The sequence below is a fragment of the Macadamia integrifolia genome, chromosome 8 (genome assembly GCF_013358625.1).
Source record: "Macadamia integrifolia cultivar HAES 741 chromosome 8, SCU_Mint_v3, whole genome shotgun sequence".
In the NCBI taxonomy this organism is placed as follows: Eukaryota; Viridiplantae; Streptophyta; class Magnoliopsida; order Proteales; family Proteaceae; genus Macadamia; species Macadamia integrifolia.
The window spans coordinates 23,775,076-23,798,097 of record NC_056564.1 but is presented as its reverse complement, the minus strand read 5'-3'; the positions used below and the strand labels follow the sequence as shown (position 1 = coordinate 23,798,097).

General features: G+C 38.3%; 2 protein-coding genes across 3 annotated transcripts; both read left to right on the top strand.

Moving 5' to 3' along the window:
• The first annotated feature begins 1,345 nt into the window (after nt 1–1,345).
• Nucleotides 1,346–10,784, top strand: LOC122087114 (transaldolase). 2 transcript variants are annotated; one of them, XM_042656117.1, is made up of 13 exons: nt 1,346–1,618; nt 1,721–1,835; nt 1,969–2,047; nt 2,138–2,213; nt 2,342–2,425; nt 2,531–2,635; nt 6,736–6,816; nt 6,934–6,998; nt 7,159–7,228; nt 7,307–7,384; nt 9,045–9,142; nt 9,218–9,353; nt 10,323–10,784. In XM_042656117.1, the coding sequence occupies exons 1-13, from the start codon at nt 1,565–1,567 to the stop codon at nt 10,467–10,469; spliced, it is 1,188 nt and encodes a 395-aa protein (XP_042512051.1). In that variant the 5' UTR covers nt 1,346–1,564; the 3' UTR covers nt 10,470–10,784. The 2 variants fall into 2 exon arrangements, with proteins under 2 accessions (XP_042512051.1, XP_042512050.1); XM_042656116.1 differs by having other exon boundaries at nt 1,712–1,835.
• A 7,142-nt stretch (nt 10,785–17,926) lies between these two features.
• On the top strand, nt 17,927–22,768 carry LOC122087675 (beta-fructofuranosidase, soluble isoenzyme I-like). The gene is made up of 6 exons (XM_042656878.1): nt 17,927–18,406; nt 18,591–18,599; nt 19,625–20,481; nt 20,610–20,774; nt 21,930–22,253; nt 22,380–22,768. Exons 1-6 carry the CDS (start codon nt 18,034–18,036, stop codon nt 22,572–22,574), a joined length of 1,923 nt encoding a protein of 640 aa, XP_042512812.1. The 5' UTR covers nt 17,927–18,033; the 3' UTR covers nt 22,575–22,768.
• Nucleotides 22,769–23,022: the final 254 nt, after the last annotated feature.

Here is a 23,022-nt window from a genome sequence, read left to right as displayed (position 1 = left end):
AATTCAAAACTTCGGTGTAATTGATTTTTTTTTTTTTCTTATCCAAATAACATCAAGAAAGTAATCTATTTAGAACCAATGCTAATTTCAATACATCTGGGTATTATAACTTCGAGTCTTGGTGGATTCGAACCACCAGAACCTTGGCATTAACCCAGGTGCTCTACCATTTTGAGCTAAAGACTCCTTCCCCAAATTGTAAAATTTGTAATGAATCACTTAAAAGGTTCCAGGTTCAATTCAATTCAATTAAAAAAAAAAAATCCCATTATCATCAAAATTAGGTAGCTCCATCTGTGAGAGAATTCCTACAGCATACCCCAAGGGGCTGAGATAGGAACCAAGGACATTGGGTATGTACTAACCATGTCCCTGGTTCGAGCCGTTTCAACAGAGACAACAAGCAAATACACAAGAGATGAGATAGAGATTTTACCTTCAAACAAATTCAAATCAGCCAAGGAAAGTAACCATAAATCTGCATTCTATACTTCACACATTCAAATCACAGAACTAGAATCTGATTTCGATGCCTCTTGAGAGAGAGAGATATAGAGAGAGAAAGAGAGTTGAGTATTACCTTCGTGCACAGAGATTGAAAAAAATATTCTCCCGGGTAAAATCGAACTTCGACCTGGCTGTATCAACAAGGTAAGCTGAAAAAAAAAAAGGGGTTAAGAGAGGGAGAGAGAAATCAGGGGGAGAGGGAGTGAAAGAGGGACAAGGAAAGAGATCGGCCTACCTCTCCGGCGGCAGATCTGCGTCGTCTTCGTAGACGGTGGCTGAAAACGAAGAAGAAGAGCAGTCGTCGGTGAGCAAGGAGCTTTGTGCGAGTTAGGGCAGTGAGTGAGAGAGCAGGGAGCAGGGAGCTTCGTTGGTTTTTTTTTTGGTGAAAGCAGGGAGCTTGGTTGCGAGTTAGGGCAGAGAGGGAGAGAGGTAATAGAGAGAGAGAGTATGGGATAGAAATCTCTCCGATTTTAATTCAAAATGTGAATCGGTTTGGTTTGAATAACTAGTACTGATTCGGTTTAAATTGGAGAACCATGGTTTTGGATTGTTTCACTGGTGGATGAATCTGAACCATTCAATACATAATCTCCACGTGTCGACCTCTGCAGGGGGCATTGCATAGAATTGCACAAGATGCGAATTGCAGACGATTTCTACCCTTCCTGCGGTGATGGAAGGGCCCACCCCGATCAAACAAAAAAAACCACCAAATTTTGCTAAAATGTAAAATCCATATCTTCTACCAAAAAAAAAAAATTCCATATCCACTTCCGGTCCTCGAAGTTATCGGAACTTTAGCCCCCAGATGTCTTCTTTTATCTAAAATGAGATGTCCCTCCCTCTCGCCTCTCGTGTCCTAAGGCCTAACTTCTCAGGACCGGCTTTGTTCGATAATTTCTCTACTTACGGGGGCACTTTGCCTACATTATCCGCTTCTTTCTCTAGCTGTTTTACTGTAAGTAGTAAGTACCCGTCTCTCCTGTGTAAGGGGTAAGCACCACTAAGTGCGTCGTCTTCGTCTGGGACCGAGGTCGAGATTTCATTACCCATCGAAATGTCGGTGTTGTTGCCTTCATCTTCTTCGGCTCTCTTCACATCATCTTCTCAGGTAATTTCTTGTTTTCCAGATTCTTAAGTTCGTTCATTCACTTCTTTCCCTCTTTCTTACTCTTCTTCCTATTTCCTTCTATTTCATATTAAGCTTTTACAGGAGGGAAGCTGCAGGTTTGCTGTTCGATCTGCCATTCTAAATTCTCTCTTCAAGCTTCAAAGGTCGTTTCCTCAAATCCGCGCTTCCGCTGGCAACGCATCGCCTCCTGAGACTGGTTATCCTTTTGTTCTCTCTTTCCTCTCGGATCAAGAGTCGAATATTGTCTTTATTTATATGTTGACTGTTGAGGATTGGTTTTGATCTCATCTTATATATATATATATATATATATACTTTTTACGTTGCAGGTTTAAGTACTGAATTGGATGCTGTTTCGATCTTCAGTGAGATTGTTCCGGATACTGTCATTTTCGACGATTTCGAGGAGTAATCTCGTGATCCTGATTCTCTGATTCTCTTTCTTTTGAGGTTTGGGTGAAACTTTCTCATATTCTTGCAAATTTGTTCGAAATGTAGGTTTCCACCAACTGCTGCTACTGTTAGCTCTTCCCTGCTTCTAGGTATATGTGGTCTTCCGGATACAATATTTAGGGTGAGTGTCACTTGATGCTAGCAAAACACAGGGCGGGAAACGAAAAGAAAGGGATGTAGTGTTTATTTCTAGCTATTTAATCTACAATTTGTTTTAGTAATTGATTATGGGAATAATTATGGGTGCAGAGCGCTGTAGAAACTGCACTTGCAGATTCGGAGTGCTATGGACAAGAGGATCCCAGTGGTCGTATGTCCTGCTTCTATAACAAGGTACGCCTTCCCACGCCCTCCCTTTCATTTAGCCTTGAGTTAGATTTCAATGATATTAGTTTATTGGATTGCTCCTGTTGTTAAGAATCAATCGTTGACACACAGGCTTTAGTGAATGTTGGGAGCGACTTGTTGAAGTTAGTCCCTGGTCGAGTGTCAACTGAGGTGGATGCTCGTCTGGCCTATGATACACATGGTATTCTAAGGAAGGTATTAACTCAAGAACCTTTTGGATGCTGACTATTGATTCTTAGCTCCTGTGCTATTGTTGTGTAGTATGGGAAAATATATTGTGTTGGTGGTTGATATTGCGATATCTATTTATATGTCCTGATCCAGTCTTTCTTTCTTTTCTTTTCTTTTCTTTTTTTTTTTTTTTTTTTTTTTTTTTTTTTTTTTTTTTTTTTAATCCAACTTTGCACTCTTTGATGTAATATTTTGTGCCTAGCACCATTGTTATGATTATCTTTTCTTCAGATCATTTTGGCAATAACTGAGTTCACCAGTTTCACATTTGTTTCCTACCTTGTCATTGGTTTTTTAAGTTAAAGCATTGACAATCATATATACAAATCATTTTGGCACGGAATGTGTTCACTCTGTAGAATTTTAGCATTTGTTGCCTGCCTTGTCATTTCATTCTTTAATTTGATGCATTGATGTTCATATATTTAGATCATTTTGGTAATGGTTGACTTCAGTGCATGGTAGTTTCATATTTGTAGCCTGCCTTGTCATTTCGTTCTTCAAGTTAAATGATCAATAATTCTACCAAAAAAAAGAAAAAAGTTGAATCATTAATAATCATATATACAGGTTCTTGAAAAGTTGATTTTCTTACTTGTAGAAACTAGAAGTGTTTTGCTACTGGTTAATTTTACTCACTTCTGCAGTATGGTGCGTCATTTGGAGTGAGTTTTTCTTTGAGATAAAAGAAAATTGTTCTTTCTTGTCCAATTATCTTTAGGTTAGATTTTTCAGGACGGTCTCCTCTGTCATTTTGTGGGGGATTTTCAGCCTGTCTTGCAAAGCAGGGGGTAAGGCTGTGTACATTTGCCCCACCCAAACCCTGAAGTAGGGGGAGCCTCGTGAACTGGGTGACCCTTTTTTTTTTTTTGGGGGGGGGTTTCGGCGGAATGAGAGTATTAGAAGGGTATTTGAAAGGAAATCATAGGAAAATCTAAAATTTGCTTGGATTTAGATGCTTTCTTGATTGATGGAGCCTACAGGGCCTGCACAAAGGAAGGATCCCAAAGACTTGATAGAACTTATCTTGGTGACATGGTCTTAGTTTTGTAATGGATAGATGAGAGCAAGGCGTGCTTGTCTTTCTGTAAATCATGTCACGGGATTGAGCATAATCTGTACATATTCTGTATGCCAGCCAAGCTAGGGCAGCTGGGAATACAACAAATAACACTTAGAACAGAGCAGTACTTTGCTTAGATTATGCCAAGAAAGTATTACTATATGGGGAAGGAAGCTAGAATACAATTATGGCATGAACCATGAACGATGAAACTCTGAAGGCAGGTAATAGGAACTCACGAGGCAAGTATATGGGAAAACATGAAATTTAATGATTTCATGATCTGAGCCAAATCAGTCTGAATCAGAAACAAAATCAGATTATGGGAGGATGAATGGCTAAGAGTAGGTTAAGTTGAAGAGCTTGCCAAGACTACTTAATGTGACTGAACAAGATCACTCTAATCAATATCTCTGATGGCAGTATTGCTTTGATGCAGGAGCATACCGATGGCCCAATTGAGTGGCCCGGATCTATATCAACCAGAGCATTGGATTAGCTTTTGGTGATCAGGAGCATTGCATTATAGGACATTAGGTTTTTTTTTTTCACTTTTCTTAGTGCTTACTTTTGACCATATCTATTTTGTTTGATATTGGTGTTATTTGAAAGGACATTTAGTCACCTATATAATGGGACCATGATCTTGCAATTGCAATTTGCATAGGGAAAGCTATGATCAATTTACTAATGGGGTGTGATTTGATGGGATTCTATTTAGGAAGTCTAATTAGTTTCAGATTCAGATCCTTTTATTTAATTAGTGCTTTCATTTGATTAGGAAAAGGATTGATCGCTCATGGGAGTAGCTATATTGTAATTAGATTAATATAGGGAGTAAACTTACATCAATATATATATATATATTTTTTGATAAGTGTCTATTTAGGTAGCTTGAAGTGACACTCCTATTGGTTTACAAGTCCTAAAGTGAGTCAATTTAGTAACGGGGGTGTATTCCCAAATGAATTCTGGGTATTTGAAGTTGTCACTTGATTGTGAGGTTGCTACCAACAAATCTGCTATTTACTTTCTTATACTAATTATTTATTGCTGTCCTCTTTATCCCTCTTCCACTTATCTATTTATCTTTCTCTTCTTGTCTCAATGAATATTCTTGTTCTTTCTTGTTTACTATTACATAGAGGTACTACAATATTAGGTACATAAATACATTATTCAACTTCATTCAACAGATCTGGTATTATATTCTCTTCCTAAGCTTTTTCCCTAGTTACTATTCTCGGTTACTGTTCAGAGTACTGTTTACAGTCTATAACTGCATCTTATATGTTAGTGCATGTTTGGATAAGCTTCTAGGCAGCTTCTCAACTTTAAAAGTGTGCTGCCAATAGAAATATAATGTTTGGAATATTTTCTGCATAAGCTCAAGAAGCCGCCTGAAGCATTCTGAGTTCTTGCATTTCATGCGTTAAAGATTCCAAACAGTATAATCTATTGGCTGGGCATTTTTAAAGTTGAGAGCTGGCCTTCTGGAAGCATAGAAGCGGAAGCACTATGAGCTTACTCCAATATGTCCTTAATCTTTCCCTATTATTTTCAGTGTCTATAAATAATATTCAATCCCACCCTACTGCCCACCACATTTCCTTTTAGTTTGACCTTAGAAACCCAAAACCCTGGGCTGTCCTGTTTTAGGCTTGAACATGGTCTGGAATGGCTCCTTGGAGCACAAATCTGTTAGAAGACAAAAATGATGAATGCGTATACTTAACAGTTTTATAAACATATTGTTAAAACTCTTAAAGATAAAAGGTACTGGAAAGATGGAGTGAGAGGTTTGAATCGCTTAACTCTAATGAGCCACCCCACTCAAGGATTAAAGAGTAGGAGTTTTATCCCAAATCTTTCGAATCTCTGGTTGCACTAAAGAGAGCTCTTACCATAGTCAAACCGTGAGGCAGAGGATTCTAGGTAGTAAATAAGTTGTGCATGTGAGATATCAGAGGAAACATGTAAATACTATTCCTTTCATGTGGTTGCATATGGAGCTACTCTTTTGACCTGTTTCAAGTAGCGTGAGTTCTGGTTGATGATATGAGAAATCTGCTCGCTGATTAATGAAACCTAGTGTTCCAAAACCCTGATGTTGGTCTCTGTGGGCCCACCAAAGAGATAAATAACTCAAAGTGGATGGATAGTGGCAATTTCGTAATTTTGTGGAACCTTCAGGACCCTTTTGGGTAAGAAAACAGAATCTGGGATGTAGAAGTAAACAAGATTTGAAGGGAAGGATGTTTCTGAAATTTAAAAGTAGAATGAGGACAAAATACAAACAACTTATGAGATAAGGCAGTTTTGTGTAATTGTTATTTCAATAATCAGTCCTTATTTGCATATTTTGAGGGTAGTGTCCAAGCATTTCTTTTCCCCTTGATTGATTGGGCCTGCACAACTATTGAGTATGAAGATCCAATTCCAGCTGATTTTCTATGTTGTTGATAGATGGAAAACTATTGTTGGATTGTGTGGTGACACAAAAATCAGTTGATCCAGTTCTTGGACTGGTGGTTGATCCTGGTGTGGAGCCAATGAGAGGCACTTTAGTTCGACTTATGGGGGCACCAACCTTAGTTTAGTCCTTGATTTTTTGTTTTGATTATCAAGAGCTTTTTTTTTTTTCAAATCATGAACATAGAGCTGGTCTGTTTCAGTTTAGGTCCATTTTATTTGTTGTTTGGGTAGTTTTGATACCTCATTTGACGGTTTACTCCTTTCATCTACCCACCATCCATTGGCACCCATACACGCACAGCACTTCCCTTATGATTGAAATATACATGTATCTGTCTGGCATGATTCTAAATGTCTGTGACTTGATTAACTTCAGAGTTGGTTTAGGTGTTGAATATCCTGGCCTTCTTGTTTGCCTGGAAATTTTGTATTGGATTATTCAAACCTAAGGGATATGATAATGTTCTTAAAGAAATTTCAAGTTTTGTATGATGGTAAATTGATTCCTTGCTATTGTAAAACTTAGGTACATGATCTCTTAAAGCTATACTATGAAAAAGAGGTCCCTTTGGATCGTCTTCTGTTCAAGATCCCTTCAACCTGGCAAGTAAGTATTTGAGAAAGGAAATGCCTTAGCTGGTTTCCTTACATTGGAAAAATAAAATTTCTCAAAACATTTTTGATTGTGGTTCCTGTTCTCATTTACTCTTGGTCTCTGTTTCAGGGAATAGATGCCTCAAGATTGCTGGAATCTGAAGGCATACAGACTCATTTGACATTTGTTTATAGGTATTTTTGTGAGGAAGACATGACTGAAATGAGTTAAGAACATTTCAGTATTTTTAATGACAAAATTAGTAGTGTCTGAAAATCTATTAAAAAAAAAATCTTTGACATGGCTTTAATACTTTGTTCCCTGACCTTTGGTGATATGGTCATGGTTTTTCAGCTTTCCCCAAGCAGCAGCTGCTGCACAAGCTGGTGCTTCTGTTATCCAAGTATTTGTCGGCCGTATGAGGGTAATTTTCTTTCTTCATCTTGTATTTATATTTCCTGTTAAGAGAGGTTGAGCGTTATAAGAAGATGTATCTCTTCAGGACTGGGCACGCAATCATTCCGGTGATCCTGAGATAGAAGCTGCCTGCAGAAGAGGAGAAGATCCTGGCTTGGATTTGGTTAGCTCTGCATCTATTCTGATCTTTTTAATTCTTCTTAAATGATTAACATGTCTCCAGGGCATATTTCAGATTATATGTAATTTCAAAAATTTATGGCCCACTATGTAGCCTTTTACCCCAATTTTTGTGTAGTGTTCACAATCTTAGACGACCCAAACCCTCAAGTTTCACTCCTAAGCTGTCTTTATTGTGAGATTCGCATTGAAGTTCAAGTCTGGTTCCTTGACTGTCACCAGAGCTTGTTTGCAGCAAATATTATTAATTCAATGCTTGATCTTTAGGTCTGCTGCTGGTTGATCTTAAGAGACCTATATGTAGGAACTTGTCCATGAAATTTTTTTAGATTGAAAGGGATCTATTTGAGAGAGCTATCACACCAGAAACAGAATCAGTTCACTGCTGGTTGCTGCTTTTTATCGTGGGTTGAAGGTCATTCCTTCTTAATTACATTTACATTCAAAAAGCCCCTCAGTTTATCTGTTAGTTTTAATTCATTCCCATTCTTATTTTAAAATTCCGGAAGCCCTATCTTTTCAAATTACATCTACAGTTGGTCCTTCACTGGTTCTTTCACTCTTAAGGGTGTAACTTGTCTCGATATTTAGAGAATTGCCATTACCCTTTTGAATGTTGATCGCTTGGGTGGGCCCATGGGGATCCCTAAGTAGGGTCAAAGTAGGGTTTTGGAACCTGGGATTGCATCAATGATACTGGCCATTGGATACTCAGCGCAGTCACTAAGAGGAAAGTCTTGTCAAAACAGGACATAAAAAAATAAGCAAAAAACTAGGACTAGCTGTAGGAGAAGTCCTTATCCAACTAGGATTCTTAAAAATCAGGCTTAAAACTGGCTTGGAATTTGTATGAAGTATTATTCCATTCTTACAATGAAGCTATTAAACAATAAAATAATGAAGAAAATAATTCTAAAGATGACCCACGATTCTGGTTTTGAGTGAACCAAAAAACACCCAGACCACAAGGCTTGACCTGAATTAGAAATTGCTCCAGTTGAACCACCAGGTTCAAAGGGGAACGATGGGCTCTTGTTTGGATGTGGCCTGATTCCTATGATGGTAATTGTGATGTTACCTTAGTGAGTTTACGGTACTACCTGTGCTTGTGCATTATGGTCTTTAGTCACCTAGATTGACCAAGATGCATGGTAAGTCAAGTTGACTTTTCACTCCTCATTATCTGCTTGGAACCCACCCATCATCCTTGACCTTAATGGTTTCCATCCCATAAAGCACCAGGTTATTGTTGGTCTGTAAGACACTTAAAACCATTTTAATGGATTGTGTACTAAAAAACCTAAGCAGAGAAGATTGCTCGTGAGTGTGTTGTTTACCCTTATAGCCAGGATTTATTCCTCAGTATCTGGGATTTGATAGGATTCTGCCTTTGCTGATACCAATCTAATCCATACCAACTCCAATTCCAACTGATCCTGGCTGCCGCCGCTCGCTGGAAAGGGGGGGAGGGGTTCTGACCGGGACATGCATTTTGGGGGAGGGTTATTGGTATTGTATTGGCTGGGGACTGGTATGCATAGTCTACACACCTAATTTAATCCTGATATTTTAAACCTTGCCATGTGGCCTACAAAACAACTAGAAAAGGTTTTATATGTTTGGATTATCTTCCATTTATACAGGTAACCAAGGCATACAATTACATTCACAAATATGGATATAAATCAAAGTTGATGGCAGCTGCAGTTCGAAACAAGCAGGACTTATTCAGTCTTCTAGGGTAAGAGTGATGCACAACATTTGATAATTCTCGGTTTAGAATAATTGACATGTTGCTTTTGATGGTCATTTTCAGGGTTGATTATATCATTGCACCATTGAAGATATTGCAGTCACTCAAAGAATCTATTACCTCTCCTGAGGAGAAGTACACTTACTTGAGGAGACTAACCCCACAATCTGCTGCATCCTTCAAATTCAGTGAAGAAGAGGTTTAATACTTACCTTAATCTCCCTTGATAAACTTGAATGCCCATGTTATATTGGTGCAAAGAACTGAAATTGTACAGGTCAGCCATTTTCGTAGAAAGAAAATATCCAAATTTGGATGACTAATACCCTACGCATAATGGAAGCAGCTTCATGATTGAACTTTACTTTTGATGGTTCTGGAAACTAGGATCAACCCAGACTGTTCATTGGATATGTTGCCACTGGGGTGAGTCGTGAGCTAATAATTGTGATGATCTAATGATTCTTATCCACATTTAGCTTGTGGTGGATTTAAGCACCAACCTGGACTGTTCAATTGATGTGCCACCACATGGATGATGGTGCCTCAACCCAAAGTCGTGCTCTTGCTTACCTCCTGATTAGTTTGTTTTGGTTAGCTACCTTCTCTTTCAGCCTACAAAGAAAGGCAAATATTCTGATTGGTGCAAATTTTGTGAATTTTTTTTCTTGGGTAAAAGTACAAATTTTGTGACTTTGTGCCTCTAAAAGTTTGCCTGCCATTAACCAGTTAGTTTGATTTATAGGTTGGCTACAGGAAATCTTGCAATCTGAAGTTAAAAATAATATGAGTATGCTCTACTTTATATTTTTCCTTGATGTTGTGCCTTTAAATTGTTATCCAATTGATTGTATTATTTGAGGCCCTTTTTGGTTAGGAGTGAAGTGATATGATAAAAATTAATTCGTAAAATGAAGGAAATTTTTCAATGGGGCCTTTGGTCGGAAGCAAGTGGAAAAAGTTTGTTGATTTTTCTCCGCTTTCACTCACTTTACTCCTTCACATGCCATTGCAAAGTGTCGTTTGCGTTATTTATTTTTTCATCACTTCACCAATGAAGGTTTTATTCTGCTTAACTTTCCTCTGCTTCACTTTGAGCAAATGACATAGCTTTAACTAGTAGAACATTCGGAGGAGCTGCATTTGATGATTTCTTCTTTATCTACAGCTTGTGAAGTGGGACCAAATGAGCTTTGGATCAGCTATGGGGCCTGCAGCAGAGGAGCTTCTGGCTGCTGGACTGGAGGGCTATGTTGATCAAACAAAACGTGTAGAGGAACTATTTGGGAAGATATGGCCACCCCCAAATGTGTAAGGAAAAAAGGCACTGCGGTGATGTCCAGACTGCTGTATTCCGCAAGGAATATATGGATGAACTATGCTCTCACTATATGAAGAAGTTGTGCTATTTTGTTCAACTTAGAAATATGAGATCCTGCCTTCAGCTTTTCTAAGTTACAAGAGAACAAGAAAAATGTGGCAATATGTGGTAGGTATGATCAATGTTTCTCTGCATTTACTACGATTAGGTTAAGCATAGAAGGATATGTTCACCATGCCAGACTATCCAAATTTAGGCCTAGCTTTGTATTTGAGATCGACTGCCCTTGAAAATTTTAACAATTTCCTATTTCCTACTGCCTAGCATCTAGTTGTGTGATGTTGACCACTGAATTTTATGGTTATCCTACGTATTTTTTTGGGGGAAAAGATGTCTGGTTGAGCGCATGGATTTACCATCCTGCCTCCTGGGAAACAAAAAATCCCATCTATGTATATGCCCCTGTGCGCCATCATTGGTACTGACACTAGTGCAGTGGTTACATGATTGGGCGATGATCTGTTGCCTTTTTTTGTTAGATACTTTGAATTGTGATCCCTTGCCCTCTTGCCCAACTTTCTATTTGAGACTTTGGATTGTGATCTAGATGGACAAGTCCGCACATAATGACATTGGCATACCTGGTCTGAGAAGTAAACTGCTGGGGTGCCCAAAAGAGAATGTACAAAGAATTCCATCTTCCTACAAGGACTCTGATTGTTGGAAATAATCCTACATCGGTTCACTTTGGGACTTAGGATGCTTCATATATCTGTTGAATCTCCATATCCAGTCGTTGAAGATTACAGGTGAGACACAAAACATGGTGTACTGATATCAGCCATCTATTATTCTGCCTAAGAAGTAAGTCCAAATGTGGACAGATGCATAACCCAATGGTCCATGGTTGCCAATGCAAACTTTCTGTTAAATCAAATTAGATTTTTTTTTAAAATCCGACGGGAGTATGTCACTTTGTTTCATTGTAAAACATCTCAAGGTCAACCTAACCCAGTAAACTGCTTCTGATTTGTCTTCGTCAAGAACCATTTCTGAATTAGTTGAATTTAATTCTATATGATGAAGGATATGAACACATTGGAAGAGAAAAAAGATGACTCAAATCCTCTGCGGCTGGCCATGAGTGACCATGAAGATCTAATGGTTGGGAGGGGCCTGGCATGTACTTCAGGAATGTTTACTGTCTCTCATGCTGAGGATTTTTTTGCTGAAAAAATGGAATCTGGAGGAAGAAAACTGATGTGTCAGCATTTGGAGGTGAATGGGAAAAAGCAGAGAAAGCAGAGCTGCACTCATTAATGGTTCCATCGGTGAAGAGCTACACTATCCTTGAGGTACAAAAAGACGTGCACGTTTAAGGATAATGCATAAATCAAATTGTATTTTTTTTTTTTTTTGGTGCGAGATTTGTCATCATATATAGTTCCTCAGCTATTTCTGACTACTGTTTTATTTTAATTTAAATTAAATAGGAATAAAAGTTGTGAATCATGTTAAACGCCTGAAAAGAAATACGTTTGTTTGTTTGTTTATTTGTTTTTATTTATTTATTTATTTATTAATTATTATTATTATTATTATTATTATTATTATTATTGTTATTTATATTATAAACATGACTTTTATTAATGGGCATGAGGATGTAAAATCCCACTGAAGTCGGACAGCAAATTTGGCTTTGTTGGGTTGCAATAGGAATTTAAAAGGAAGGGAAATGTAATTTTTATACTTTAAAAAAAAATGTTTATAATCATTACCCCCATGTAATTGTATAAAGTACTTAGTATTTTTAACTATATTTAGTAATGATATATTTACATGTAATTTTTATTTTTCATATTATAGAAAAGGGTTTTGGATGCAAAGAGAAGTGAAACTTACACGAGTAATGATTAAATATATTTCTTTTTTAAGTATGAAAATTTCACTTTCCTTCCTTTTAATTTCTCTTACAACTAAATAACCAGAAGGGGGAAAATACAATAAGAAGGGGAAGGACCTCACAAGAGATAAGATTGAAAATGAGCTCCCATTGAGGTGAGACAATTAGCGATTTCATTTCCTTCTTTGAGTGTGTAATGAAACACCACAGAATCAAAAAGCGGGCAAAGTGACCAGCACTCAAAAATAATTGGGGTTATTCTCCACGAAATAAAAAGAAACATTTTTTTTTGAGAATGTTAATAACCATGAGATTGTTGCTCTCAATCCATATGTGATGAAGATCCATATGAATGGTTGAATGCAGACCATGAAGAATGGCAGAGGCCTCAATCGAAATAGAGGAGGCTATCCCAATACCCTTGGAGAAGAATGAGATAAAATTTCCATCATGATTTCTGAATACTCCACCAATGCTAGGAGTATCAAGAGAAGATCCATCGACATTAATTTTGATAAAACCTTATGACAATCGCTCCCATTATATGGAAGGGGAAAAGTTACGAATAAGGGCATGTGTCATCTCAGTTGAGGTAAAGATAATCCCCATTGGTGTCCTGGAATAATTGTGCTAAAAAAAAAAAATGTTCCTTGACTGTTTAGAAAGGAGCAAAAGGTTTTTTTTTTTTTTTTTTTTTTTTTAAGCATAGAAAAGAAAAATGAAAGAAAATAGCATAAAGACATAATACAATAAAAATCATAACAAAAAAGGAAGCATGAAAGGCAGTGTAACCACTGTGTTTAGAGACCAAGGGACGAAATGACTGTCTCACATTTTCTGATGCTTCTACATGTGCATCCATTGACCCCTATGTTAGTGTAATACGCAATTATTTCTTCCTGTATCTATATTCCACATCAAATTCAATATATTTTTTTTTCCTAGCATAGCCTAGGGAGTCGATTCCCTAAAAGGCAAAAGTAACTCTTCTGTCAACTTGTGAGAGACAATGGACATATATAAAAACATCAATATTGACATGATTTCCATCATTCATGGGGGCGGTGTGATCATTTCATTTTCACCCCTTGTATACGAGGTAGAGACCATTCTTCCTTTTCCGTTGCATAGAAAATTAAAATCTTTACTCAATCCCAATTTTGCATTTAGGAAAAAAGGGTCAACGTTTAAATAAAAGTCAAGAAAGAAGGTAATAGACTTCTTGTTGACAATGCACGTGATCAAAATTTGACTGAACGGCTTTGCCTAACCTAGTACAACAACCGTTCTACTCCTTTTTTGCGAAATAAAAAAAGAGTTGGGGAAGTGGAGAACCAGAAGCTTGATCCACTTCTTTCTAAACTGACTTCACTGGTACAAATGATTTTTTAAAGCACTATCTCAATACAAGTTAATAATATATGATCATATTGAAGAAGGGATCAACATTAAGACAACGATTGCGCAGAGTTTAATTAAGCACCAAAAGAGAATAGTGATATGGCAAATCATGAAAAGTGGAAATTTCATGTATGTTGATGCTTCTTTTAATGTTTTCAATAGTCTTTGCATCCGTATATGGACGACGCTATCTTTTAGGGAATTTTTTTATTAATTTTTATTAATGCATGGTTGGCATAATTAGAAGTTCTAGGTTTAATTCAAAATCCAATACGTCTTGGTCAAACTAGCTTGCCCGAGTCTAGTCCAAATCCAGTTTGATACCACATTCATTCTCCAAGAGCCTCTTATGTGGAAACGTGACAGATGACAAAGAGACGACCGTAAAGCCTCAGCTCAAATTTAAAACTGAATATTTATGTGTGCCCTTATATGTAGGCATACTACCTTAACATGTATTTTCATGCACCCACTGTAGTCGATCTCTTAGTAATGGTTCATTTCTTTGTAGGAAGATGGTTTTCTGATCAAGTGGCATAGAAGAGTGCACTAATGAGATACAATAAAACAATATCGTATATTGAAAGGTAACAAGGTCATTTCTTATGAGAAAATGCAAGCATACCTTACCTTATGACTCAAATAATCTTTTCCCCTTTTTTTTCTAATACCTAGTTATTTTATTACTTGGGACACTCGGATTGAGCTGAAACTTAACACATGCAAAATTTGATAGGTGCGTAAAGAAGAAGAAGCAATCAAAAGTGTCTAAAAACACCTATAGGGGTGTCATTTAGACAATCCCTTTATGTGTTTTTTTTCTCTTCACCTTCAGATTGGTTTCAATTGGGGCTTCTTTTATTTTGGGTGGGGGTGGGGGTGGGGGGCGGGGGTGTTGTGTGTTGGTATGAATTCATGCAGTAGTAGTAGCGTGGTCCAATTGGCAAAGTCATGCAAGTAGGTGGAAAGGATTTGGGGTTTTGAATTTTGATACAAAAATGGCACTTGTAAGTGCTTGATTGGTTTCAAGTTTTCTCTATTAGTTCTTGGAATGGCCTAGAGTCTTCACATGGTCAGGGGCTTCAACCCATGGAAGGTAGGATAGGGTCATCCAATCATGGATATGTTTGAAGAAACACAGGCTTGTACTTATTGATTCTGGGCTTTCAATTTCCAGTTTCCAGTTTCCAGTTTCCAGTTTCCAGTTTCCATCAACACTAGTTAGATTAGGAGAAAAAACCAACTGTGAACTCTTGCCCAATCTGGAGAATCCCAGGGTTTGCCTTGAGAGAAGCTTCAAACCTCTATTTCCATCCACAAAACGTGTATATCGCTCCTCCACGTCTCTTCCCCACACCTTGTGGGCCTTCAGATATCCCATTTTAACTACTACTATTAATGCTAATGGGCAGAAGAATCCTACAGATCTAGCGCAGGCAACACCAGCATGGCCCCAATGAGGGGCACTTAGGACTTTGGAGTATCTCAACGTACGATGAGGTCAGGGCACAGTGATCTTTTTTAGATCAACAGGGATTTTTTTCCCTAGTTCTGATTAAAATTATATGGTAGTGTTGGAGATCAAAGATTTAGTTCTTGGGAATCAAATACAATTTCAATCGATCTATTTTACCCTTTTTTTTATTTTTTATTTTTTATTTTTTTTATTTTTTATGATTTAACCTTTGATCTGATATCAATGCCCAATCCATGATCGGATAGATATCAATATCAATATAATCCGGCCAATCCCAAAACCTCAATCCTGGTGTGGTCCCTCTGTATTCCTTTGTGCTTCCAAACACCTAACAGATCTTCAAACGTAACCTACCTAAACCCTTTAATAAATTAGTCCCAATATGCCAACATACAAAAGTTTTTAGGTGGATGACCGTTTGATTGGTTAGTAGTCAACATATATAATAGTTACACACCCGTTAATCGGCATTCATGGTTCTAAGTATCGATATCTGATCAACTGATCTGAGTTGAATATTGATATCAAAATAAAAGTAAAATTGTAAAAAAAAAAATTTATTTTCTTTATAAATTAAAGACAAAATTAATCTATCCAAACTGATACAGTTTTAGTATCAGTATTAACCCAGGCCGATAACTAACCATTGCTCCCCAATCCCATGAACAGACCTACCAAATATAAATGTCCTAATAAGTATTAGATTTCAAATTTGATATCTTCACCAAACTAAGAAGATATAAACACGTGAGTAGCTTCCGTTCTACTAAGTGTTCCACCATTGCTTGAGGAAAATCTGTTAATGGATATACAAGGATTGGATGACCTACTTTGACCATTGGATGGCGCATCCTCAGTACAAGCTCCACAATTTTTTTTACTTTATTTTCCTCCAACTAATTTTCTCAAACCATCTCTAGATTTGCAAACTTTGTTCTGACACATGCCAAAATTGATTAAAAAAATTGGTTAATCTTGGCATTCTATCTGTGCTTTCTACGTTTTTTATTTTTTTATTTTTTTAATGTACTAACACTATGTAAATTAATTTAAATTATTTTTATTTTTAATTCACAATTTGGATCCATATGCCATGAATGAAGCCCAACTAACAACGTCAGATTTATTTATTAGACTTTTAAAACTAGTTCTGTTCTCAATTGGGTCCAGAACTATTAATTCTAACCAAAAAAAAAATGGTAAAATACATTTAATTGCAACTATTTAGAAATAACTTATTATTTAATTTTGATTTTGGATATTTGAACTATGTAATAAATAATTAGATTTTACTTTCTACCCAATCGAAATCAAACTGATTAACATCCTTATCTGTGTGTTGTTGGTTTTTAATATTTTAGGTGGTGGGGAGGGATTAAGGTTATTAATATAGGTTTCAAATGGGATGGTTCCTAATCGTTTCCAAGGCTAAGGGGCCAATCCTAAAATCAAAATGGTTTCAAATTAAGATCCAACCTTGTTTAATAATGGGATAATTCGACTCTGATTCAAATGGTTTGTACACTGCTGCTGTGTGCAAATTCCAAAATACCTTCTTCAACTATGAAATAATTTTTTTATTTTTTTAGTTAATGCCATGAAATAATTGAATACATATTGTAAAGCATATAAACAAACAAAATTTAGTTGTTGCATGGGTTGTAGTCAAGTAGGTGCAACCCTTATGACGGTCAAATAAATGAAATTTAAAAAATACTAAAACCTAAAGGGATATTTATAAACCGTACAGAGAACTAAATTATTCTATTTCTTTACCTACTATTATGTGTAGTACAATCCAGGGCATAAAAATCCTCTACAGGAAGCAGTAAGCATAATGAGGATCATGGATTTAGGGGACGCTATCTATATCGATATTGGTATCAACAGATACCAATTTGGATCGGTATTAGATCAACATGTATCGATCGGTTTTGCCCTTGCTTTTTTTTTTTAAATTCAAAATTTTTATTATTTTACCCCTGAAACGATATGGATGAATGATCTGAATCAGTCTCAACCGTTGAATGAGGTGCATATCAAAACTCTCTCAACCGTTAAATTTTCACTGCCACTCACCACTCACCACTCACCACATAGAATTTGAATCCCAATCCGGAATCCGGGTGATAGTCAATTTTTTTCCCAAACATAGCCTTAAGAATAAAACCGGGGTAATCGGAAACAGCATCCTACATTCCTACCCAGAAAGAAAAAAAAAAAATTAAGACGGAACGATAAAAAACGGTTAGATAGTCCCACCAAAGAATATTGATGACTAGAAAAAGTCACGGACATGACCTCTACTCTTTTTGTATTGTGAATTTTGTAGCTAGAGAGAGAGGGGGCTCGTGACGCGGGGTCCACAGTCCCTGTCCCCTGATTGTCGTGGGGCCCTCCTCTCCCCTCTCAAGTCTCTCCTCCTCCTCCTGTGCTGGAAATGCAGCCAATCCCCATCTCCGACACGCAAATCCGATTTCCGATACTCAAATTCTCGGCCCCATCAGATCAGATAAGAGAACTTTCGAAACTCGATACTGAACAGTGAAGAGCTATCCGGTTCCTCTCTCTCTCTCTCTCTCTCGCTGTGACGCAGTCCAGCTCACACTAGTCCCCACGAACACTCCTTCACTTACCAAGTATTGACCAGAAAAACTTACTATTAAATTACTGATTTAACGACTCTTCTCTCTATATATTATTTTTGACTCGCAAGTCGCAAGTCGCAACTCGCAAAACACCACCTCCCCACCACCACTAACACCGCAACCACCACCATGCACATCAACCTTGATCTCGAACACGAAGTACCCTGTTCTTATGCTCCACTACCAAATGAGGAGGTTCAGCAAGAGATCCCAGCGAATCGCCGAAGACCCATGAAGGTTTTTGTATCGACCAGCTCCGCGGTGTTTTTCCTGGCTTTTTTCGTGGTGTTGTTGGGCAGCCAGAGATCGGAGACCCCAGAAGTAATAGAAGGAGGTAGTGGATCATTGGAGATTTCAGAGCAGGTGTCTAGAGGGGTGGCGAAGGGGGTATCCGAGAAGGCATTCCGACAATTCTCCGGCGATGGGTACTCATGGACAAACGCCATGTTAGCTTGGCAGAGAACTGCCTATCATTTTCAGCCAGAGAAGAACTGGATGAATGGTAGGAAACCCCCTTACCAAAACTGAATCTCTTCTTAGTTCTTACCCCTACAAAACCTTTTTTGTCTTTTATCTCTTTTTCTTCACCACATAGACAAGACTGGTTGTTTGGCTTTTGCTGATCTGGGTTTTATTGTTTCTTCTTGCTAATCTGGTTTGGGGGATTCTGCTTGTTTCTGCTTCAGATCCAGATGGTACGGCTCCTCATCCATCTCTTTATTTATCTATCTTTTGATTCTTGTTTCAATTTAGGATGACTTACAAAAATTAGTAAGCGCCATCAGTCATCATCCATCAAATCCATTGAAAACCCTTTTGGGCTTTTGAAGAAGTAATAATTAGGGATAGGACTTAAGGATTCTGACTTTATTATTTTAAATCGGCATTGTGATCCCCTTGCTTCTTATCAAATAGGCAATGGCGGTCTGAAGTCTGAACTGAAATTCTAGAAACTGAAATCCATGAGACAGTCCAATCCAACCAATGAAATAGAGAAGAACTCAAGGAAACTACCCAATTCGATCCATCTTATTGAAACAAGGATACTGTAGTAGACTTATTTCAATAATTAGAGAGAGAAAGTGGAAGAATCGTCCTTTACCTGACAAAGTGAATGATCTTTTTTCCATTTCCGTATCCAAATTCATCACTTCATTTTTTTTCTGAACGACGTCATAGAATTGCAGCAGGGACTCGACTCACTTGAGGTCAAGAAGTAAGAAAGAAAAATAAATAAAGAACACTAGCGTCCCACGCTGTTCTTAGGAGAGTCGATGATTTGGATCTTTTTCAACGGCTCTCCAATCTTTCACCTGCATGTATCTTATGTATCAATCACCTAGAACTGCATCTATTCAAATGTTAAATTACGTACATGTGAAAGGTTGGAGGAAAAATCGTTGAAAAAGATCCAAATCCAGTAATAGAAGCATCAGATTGTCACATGGTTTACGTTGCCGCGCCCAACCCCAAACACATGTGACTTGCCAATTGGCAAATGTCTTATTTTCTTTGGTCCATTCATGAATCCCATCCTCCTCCCCTCCCATCTGTTACAATAAGATAGTAACCTTTCTTTTGAGGCGATAGGTCCATGTGGTTAGATCTTAGATTTGTCTAGTAGTTTACCAAACCATGCTTACCATCACATGGGGGATTAGGAGAAATTGTAAATAAATTAAACTGAAAGGGTAAAATTGGAAATGTGAAATTGTGACAGGCCCAATGTTCCACATGGGGTGGTATCATCTGTTCTACCAGTACAACCCAGATAGCGCAATTTGGGGAAACATAACGTGGGGACACGCCGTATCAAAGGACCTGATTCATTGGCTCTACCTTCCCTTGGCCATGGTCCCCGACCAATGGTATGACATCAACGGTGTCTGGACGGGCTCTGCTACCCTCCTCCCCAACGGCACTGTCCTCGTTCTCTACACCGGTTCCACCAACGAGTCGGTCCAGGTTCAAAACCTGGCCTACCCGGCCGACCCCACCGATCCTCTCCTCCTCAAGTGGCTCAAGTACCCTGGCAATCCCGTCATAGTCCCACCCGCAGGAATCGAGTCGACCGAATTCCGTGATCCGACCACGGCCTGGTTCAGCACGAACGACACCTGGCGAGTCACCCTAGGGTCCAAGGTTAACACCACGGGGATCTCTCTGGTCTACGAGACGACGGACTTCCGATCTTACGCCCTCCTCGAAGGTGTCCTCCACGCCGTTCCGGGAACTGGCATGTGGGAGTGCGTGGACTTCTATCCCGTCTCCACCACCGGCGAGAACGGTCTTGACACGTCAGTGAACGGGCCAGGAGTGAAGCATGTGCTTAAGGCTAGCCTAGACGACAACAAGCACGACTATTACGCTCTCGGGATCTACGATCAGGAGAACGACACGTGGACGCCGGATAACCCTGAGGAGGACGTGGGCATTGGGATGCGGTACGATTACGGCAAGTACTACGCTTCGAAGACATTCTACGATCAGAACAAGCAGAGGAGGATTCTTTGGGGTTGGATCGGTGAGACCGATAGCGAGGCTGCTGACATTGAAAAGGGTTGGGCTTCCGTTCAGGTATTAATTATTTCCTTATTATTTTTCATTTCTTGAGTTCTGCTTAAATTGTCTCAAAGAATCTGAAATGGATCAAATCAAAGTAAGGCTCCTACGTAAGGCTTTGTCCTTGTTGTGTGTAATTGCAGAGCATACCGAGGGTGGTGGTGTTCGATAACAAGACAGGGACCAATATTCTACAATGGCCAGTGGAGGAGGTGGTGAGCTTGAGAGAGAATACTACTCTGGAATTCGATAGTGTGAAGGTGGATGCTGGATCAGTTGTGCCGCTTGACATTGGCGAAGCTACCCAGGTACAATTTTCTTCTCTTTTGTGTTATTTGGTAAAGCCAAATCTCAATTTTATATAAGGAAGTACAGGTGATTTTTTTCCAACAATGGTGAGCAGCCCATGGGGTTGCAAGAGGGTAGGCAGCCCCTACCCATGGGGTACAGGGGCTCCTGAATTTTTTTTTGGGAATATTTATACTAATTTTGTATTTCCGGGGATTAGGTTTCTCTATGTAATGAGCGAGTTGTTATATATATATATATATATATATATAGGTGTTATGGCAGTGAAAAGTTAAGGTTTTGTATTTTGTTTGGCGTAGCCCATCTTGGGTGAACCACATAAATCGTTATGTTCGATGTATGATATATTTTTCCTATAACTAGTATAAATAGGGGTGTAAGTTTGAATTTGATGGCCCAAACCCATCCTGAGCCCGAATTGGCCTGGGTTAAAGTTTCTGATTCTGATGGTAGGTTGGGGTTGAAAATGCTGACCTTGGGTTAGGGTTTGGCTGGGCTTGGATTGAGGCCTAAGCTTAAATCGGCCCTGATTTTAACATTGATTTATATAATATAAATTTGAGTTGTCATCTTATACTTTTACTCAAAATAATGAAATTTGAGTTATTGATTCTTATGGTTAGGTGTTCTGTCTATTATTTTGTTGCATTTTATAATTTAAGTAATGTTTTTTACATTTGATTTATTGGTGTTTTGTTTTTATTTATTTATTTATTATTATTTTTTTTTTGTAGATAACACATATGGTAAAAATAGGGTCAATTAGGGTTAGTCCAATGACAGAAAGCAGTGCCAATTAAGACAAACCCGATCCAATCAAGGTCAATTAGGGCTGGATTAGGTTGGCATGGACCCGATAGGGCTGGGATTAGGAATGAATCCGGTAAGGTTGGATTGGGCTTGTATTGAGTTTTAGGACCTAGAGTTGGGCTAGGTGGTAAGAAACCCGGTCCAATCAAGGTCAATTACGGTTGGGTTAGGTTGGCATGGACCCGACGGGGTTGGGATTAGGAATGAATCCGGTAAGATTGGATTGGGCTTGTATTGAGTTTTGGGATCTAGAGTTGGCTGGGTGGTAAGAAACCCGGCGCAACCCAACCTTGTTTCACCTGCAATTATTAGCTTATATGGGGAGTTATTTGATGTGTTGACAGTTGGACATAATTGCCGAGTTTGAGATAGATGAGGAGGCTTTGCAGAAAACCATTGGAGCAGACGTAATTTACAATTGCACCACCAGTGGTGGTGCTGCTGGTCAGGGTGCATTGGGACCCTTTGGTCTATTGGTTCTTGCAGATGAGACCCTCTCCGAGCAGACGCCTGTGTATTTCTACCTAGTTAAGGGTAGTGATGGCAATGTCTCAAGTTTCTTCTGCAGCGACGAATCAAGATCTTCTGAGGCCAATGATGTGGGTAAACTTGTTTATGGAAGCAAGGTTCCTGTACTTAATGGCGAAACACTATCAATGAGATTAATGGTAAGTTATTACTTGTTTATGAATCTAATCGTATGTATTATTAGTCTTAATTGGTGTATTAACAATGTAAAGAAAAAGAAAAAGACTGATCCTGATGATCTTGTTGGGGCACTGATGGCTGAACAGATTGATCATTCCATAGTAGAAAGTTTTGCTCAAGGTGGAAGAACAGTAATCAGCTCGCGGGTTTATCCAACAAAGGCCATATATGGAGCAGCCAGACTCTTCCTTTTCAACAATGCAACGGGGGCCAACATAACTGCATCTCTCAAGATATGGCAAATGAATTCTGCTTTCATTAAACCTTACTCTGATCAATGAAAAGATGCAACTTTCCAACATCTATCGCCTTCCTTCTTGTAGCATTTCTTGCTATCTCATCCAATTTTTGTTGAGATCGATACTGCCATTAATTTTGCCATTGGTAATGCCTATTGGGTATGTAAAAAATTTTATTTTGTATCCTACCGAATAAATTATAAGTTTCTCTAATATATAATCTCTTTCATCCTTGATGGCTTGAGTGTTGAAATAGATCTCTAAGAGGCTAAGATGATGTAAAAAAGAATAAAAATCAAGCACAAAAATCATACAATTAACACAAAGATTTAAATGGCCGGTTCGATAAGATTGTCTATGTCCATGATGAGATGATATCCTGCTTTATTCTCACTGGAAAATAAAGTTATGGCTGTTCGTCCTCACATCTCCCAAATTGCTTACCGAGAAAATACCCTAGTTGATTTAATGGCATTCACCAAGACACCGT